The following is a 4,771-nucleotide window of genomic DNA, read 5'->3' on the forward strand; positions in this document are numbered from 1 at the left end:
AACTGACAAGTAGCCTAATTTGGGTTTTCATGGGCACAAAAGGGATTAAGGAACTTTTCTTAATTGTCCAATCCCAGTCTGAGTCTCCAATACCACATACCAGCTGTGTGAAAACAGAACTCTTGGCTTGAGAAGGAAGTGTCAGCCCAGGCCCCTCACTATGAAGAAGGCAATTGAGACAAAGGAAATAGAAGAGTTGAAGGGTGGGGGGAGATGAAGCACCCAGGGATTCAGAGCACCTTGGAGAAGTCTCAAAAATCCATTGTATGAGGCAGTGATGTCAGTGCTGAGGTCACAGAGGAGACCTGATGGAGTGAGCTCTGGCTTAGAAGGCTTCAGTGGTGGCTGTTCAGCAAGATGAGGGCAGTTTCGAGCCTTGTGTAAGAGGAAGGACGGGGCCACAGCTGGTTGGTATGTTTCCCCAAACTGGGCCCTTCATGCTGCCCTTGCCCCTTCACTCATCAACTATAGACCTCTTTCCCAGGGCCTCAGGTTTCCCTCCCATGACCTCCGACATCTCTCAAACCCCCAATCTTCCCAAAGCATCCTATCCCAGGGACCTCATAACCCCTTCCATGTGGACCCTCCAGTTCCCCGACCCTGAGATCCCAGATCCTCTTCCTGCTCACCTTTCCTACTTTCACCACTGCCCAAAAGGCTGATCCCGGTCTCCCATCCCCATCCCCCTAGCTGTGTTCCCACAGACCTGGGCCTCCTGCTGCCCACCATGGCCAAAAGTGGAGAGGCCCTGCCACAGGGCAGCCGAGTGCTGGTCCAGGATCCTCACCTCATCAAGGTGACAGTGAAGACGCCCAAGGACAAGGAGGATTTCTCAGTTACAGACACTTGCACCATCCAGCAGCTGAAGGAAGAGATATCCCAGTACTTTAAGGCCCACCCTGATCAGCTGATCCTAATCTTTGCTGGCAAAATCCTCAAGGACCCTGACTCACTGGCACAGTGTGGGGTCCGAGATGGCTTCACTGTCCACCTGGTCATCAAGATGCAGCGCTGTACTGTGGGCACTGAATGCCCAGCTGCTTCAGTCCCTATCCCAGCCTCAAGCCCTAGATCACTCCCTCAGCCAAGCTCCATTTACCCAGCAGACAGGCTACCCACCTTTAGCTTAGGTGTCCTCACAGGTGTCAGTGGGCTAGGCCTGACCTCTGGTAGTTTCCCCGACCAGCCAAGCTCACTGATGTGGCAGCATGAGTCTGTGCCTGAGTTTGTGGCTCAGGTCATTGATGACCGCTTCATCCAGTGTCTGCTGTCCAACACAGGCCTGGTGCACCAGCTGGTTCTTGACAACCCCTGTATGCAGCAGCTGATCCAGCACAACCCTGAGATTGGGCACATTCTCAACAACCCTGAAATCATGAGGCAGACAATGGAGTTTCTATGCAACCCTGCCATGATGCAAAAGATGATGCGTAGCCAGGACCGGGCACTCAGAAACCTGGAGAGCATCCCTGGTGGCTACAATGTGCTCTGTACCATGTATACAGATATCATGCACCCAATGCTTAATGCAGTGCAGGAGCAGTTTGGTGGCAATCCCTTTGCTACCACCACTACTGCTAATGCTACCACCAGCAGCAGCCAACCTTCAAGGATAGAGAATTGTGACCCTCTCCCCAACCCCTGGGCTTCCACATTTGCAGGCTCAGCTGGTAGGAGAGGCAGGAGGCCTGGGGACCAGGATGTACCTGAACTTAGAAATAGCGTTTCCAATATTCTAGGTAATATAAGGCTCTATAACTACCTCCAGCAATTACATGAGAGTCCCCTGTCCCTGGGAACCTATCTGCAGGGGATTGCATCTACGCTCAGCCCAAGCCAAGAACCACCACCACCACCAGGAAGCCAAGTTCCCCCAACTTCACCCTCATCCCAGGAACTTGAGTCAGGCCAGCCTCTCCCCAGGGAGTCAGTAGCTATCAAGGGGAAGCCCTCCTGCCCCGCATTCCTGAGATATCCCACAGAGAGCAGTGCTAGAAAAGCTGGAAGCCAAGATGGTGCAGGGAATGGCTCCACTGCCCACAGCACCAACATGCCTGATCTTGTCTCCAGGCTGAAGTGTGCTGCCAACAAGGACCCATTTGTTCCTTCCCCACCTTCACCCACAGCAGTCACTCCTGGAACCCCTGAGCATGTCTGGCTGCCGCCACCAGCTTATCCAAGATCTCTGAGGCCAGCCGGAATGAATCAGGCCCTACAGTTGCAGGACGAGATGTGCTGGAAGCTGCCACTGCTGCTGCACCTTCAGGCAGCCATGGCAAACCCTCATGCCATGCAGGCCTTGCTGCAGATTGAGCAGGGTCTGCAGATCCTGGCTACTGAAGCCCCTCACCTCCTCCTCTTGTTCATGCATTGCCCAGCAGGGCTGGGAAGTATGGCAGGAAGTACAGAGCCTCGAGAGGGTGCCCTCATGCCTGCGGATCCTCCCCTAGCCCCAGCTCCTGAAGTTCCCTCAGCACAAGGCTCTGTGGAGCTGGGCCTCCATTCCATGCCCTTCCTCCAGAGGTTGCAAGCCCTAGCTGGCGCCAATCCCCAGCAGCTGCAGCCCAAGACTCACTTCCGGGTGCAGCTAGAGCAATTGCGGGCCATGGGCTTTCTGAATACTGAAGCCAATCTACAGGCCCTCATTGCCGCCGAAGGTGACATAGATGCTGCTGTGAAGAAGCTGAGGCAGTTGTAGGAGCCCTAGTTGTTCAGACCGTATCTTTTCCTCTGCGCCTTTCCCCCCATATCCCCTACCCTAAGTCCCCCATTCTTGAATGCAGCTGCACTATGAACCAAATTTACTATGATGCTCTTTACTGTGGAGACAATGTTGTTCCAGAGTCATTGGGAAGAATGAGAGCCAGAACAGGGTAGGGGTGCTGTGAGTGACCCAGCCATCCCTGCCACTGTACCATCGTGGGACTCCAGTCTGAGCTCTGCTAATGCCTATCTTGAGATGCAGTTACATCCAATCTCCCGTGTCATCTGCTGCCTGAGTCTGATTTTTTGTGGGCTATGAGAAAAGGGGGGTGTATAGGAGAAGAGGTGGTGGTAAGAGCTGTCTCTGCATGGATGGGAGGGCTTGGATGGGAAACCAAAAGGTTTCAAGTTAGAAGATTCAGAGGCACGGGGAACAGAGGAGGGTGAGATGAAGACTGCAGCTTTCCTGGTGTCCTTCCAAAGGTCCCCCCAGATTTGGTGTCCTGTAGGAGCTGCCACCATACACTCTGTGTTCTTTGGGGCTCTCTACCATCAGCCAGACTGAAAATTGGGCACAGCTTCTTATTTTTATTGCCTCTGAACACTATCCTACAGGTGGCTCTCACCTTTGGGATTTGATTCTGATCTCTGAGTGGATCGCAACAGAGCAAGAATCAGGCTGAGTTCTAAGATTCCCTGATCTCACCAAGTTTACAAAGTTACTGTCCCTGGTAGCCAGATTTATAGTTGATTCCACTGCCATGGACCCAGCTTGTTCTGGATTTTGTCTTTCTTGCAATAGCTAGCTCAGAAACTGAGGGCCTACCCTGTGCTCAGCATTCTGCTAGGGATTAGGAATTCAGTGCGAGTAAAAGAGGCATGGTCCTGCCCTCATGAGTGTATGATGGTAGCTGGAACTGTTCAAACAGTACTAATTATATATAATCACTATATATAATTAGTTTATATATATATCATGTATATAATCTATCTATATATTATATATATACCATATATATTATATAATTATATATATATCATATATATATAATTAGTTTATATATATATATCATAGTTTATATATAAACTATGATAAGTGCTATAAAAGATGGGGAACTGTGAAATAGCGTAACAGAGACTTGGTCTAGTCTGGGGAGAGAGGGAAGGGTTCTGTGAGCAGGTACTCCAATCTAAAATCTGAAAAGTGGTAAGAATGAAGTAGGTACAGATTCGAGAGGGGAAGGAAAAGTATTTCAGCAGAAGAACCATTATGTACAAAGGTGCTGCGGCAGGGTGTGCACAGCACACAGGAGGTGCTCTCAGCATCTCAGACTAAATTCTCATTTGCACTCAGGGATGCTTCTCAATACCCATGTGCTTCTGGGGCAAAAGTGTTACAATTCATGAATCAAGTGAGTGAACCATGCCTTCCAGCAAATAAATGTGCCACTGGGCTCACACAGGTAAACACACTATGGAGTAATACCTTAACACAAAATGCATATTCACCTTTTCTTTTCTTTTTTTTTTTTTTACTGTACGCGGGCCTCTCACTGTTGTAGCCTCTCCCATTGCGGGGCACAGGCTCCGGACGCGCAGGTTCAGCGGCCACGGCTCACGGGCCCAGCCGCTCCGCGGCATGTGGGATCTTCCCGGACAGAGGCAAGAACCCGTGTGCCCTGCATCGGCAGGCAGACTCTCAACCACTGCGCCACCAGGGAAGCCCCATATTCACCCTTTAATACACCTTCACATGGGCACACTTTTGTGCACGTGTATGAGCATACACACAAAACACACTCTGTTAGAGTTTTATCATCGATGGGGGTATAAACAAACAAGCAAAAATCTAATGCTATATTCTTGTCAAGGAAAGAAAGGGATCTTTGAAAGAGGATACCACTATAGTAAAAGTGGCCATGGTGTTTGTTTAAAAGTCAGAGACTCAGTGTTGGGGGTCCTTTTAGGGAGAAACAGGTTCTGCCTGGAACCTAGGATACTTGGACCAACCTGTCTTCACCTTTTAGCTACCAGCACATGGCTTAGAGATGAAATGGGCTTTGGGGGC

General features: G+C 50.3%; 1 protein-coding gene across 1 annotated transcript; it reads left to right on the forward strand.

Annotated features, from left to right (window-relative positions):
• Positions 1-712: 712 nt before the first annotated feature.
• On the forward strand, positions 713-2,698 carry UBQLN3 (ubiquilin 3; the record flags this gene model as incomplete). The annotated part of the gene is made up of 1 exon (XM_081240035.1): positions 713-2,698. The coding sequence occupies exon 1, from the start codon at positions 728-730 to the stop codon at positions 2,696-2,698; it is 1,971 nt and encodes a 656-aa protein (XP_081096161.1). The 5' UTR covers positions 713-727.
• Between the last annotated feature and the right edge of the window lie 2,073 nt (positions 2,699-4,771).

This window comes from Mesoplodon bidens (assembly GCF_964165515.1).
Source record: "Mesoplodon bidens genome assembly, chromosome: 7".
Classification (NCBI taxonomy): Eukaryota; Metazoa; Chordata; class Mammalia; order Artiodactyla; family Ziphiidae; genus Mesoplodon; species Mesoplodon bidens.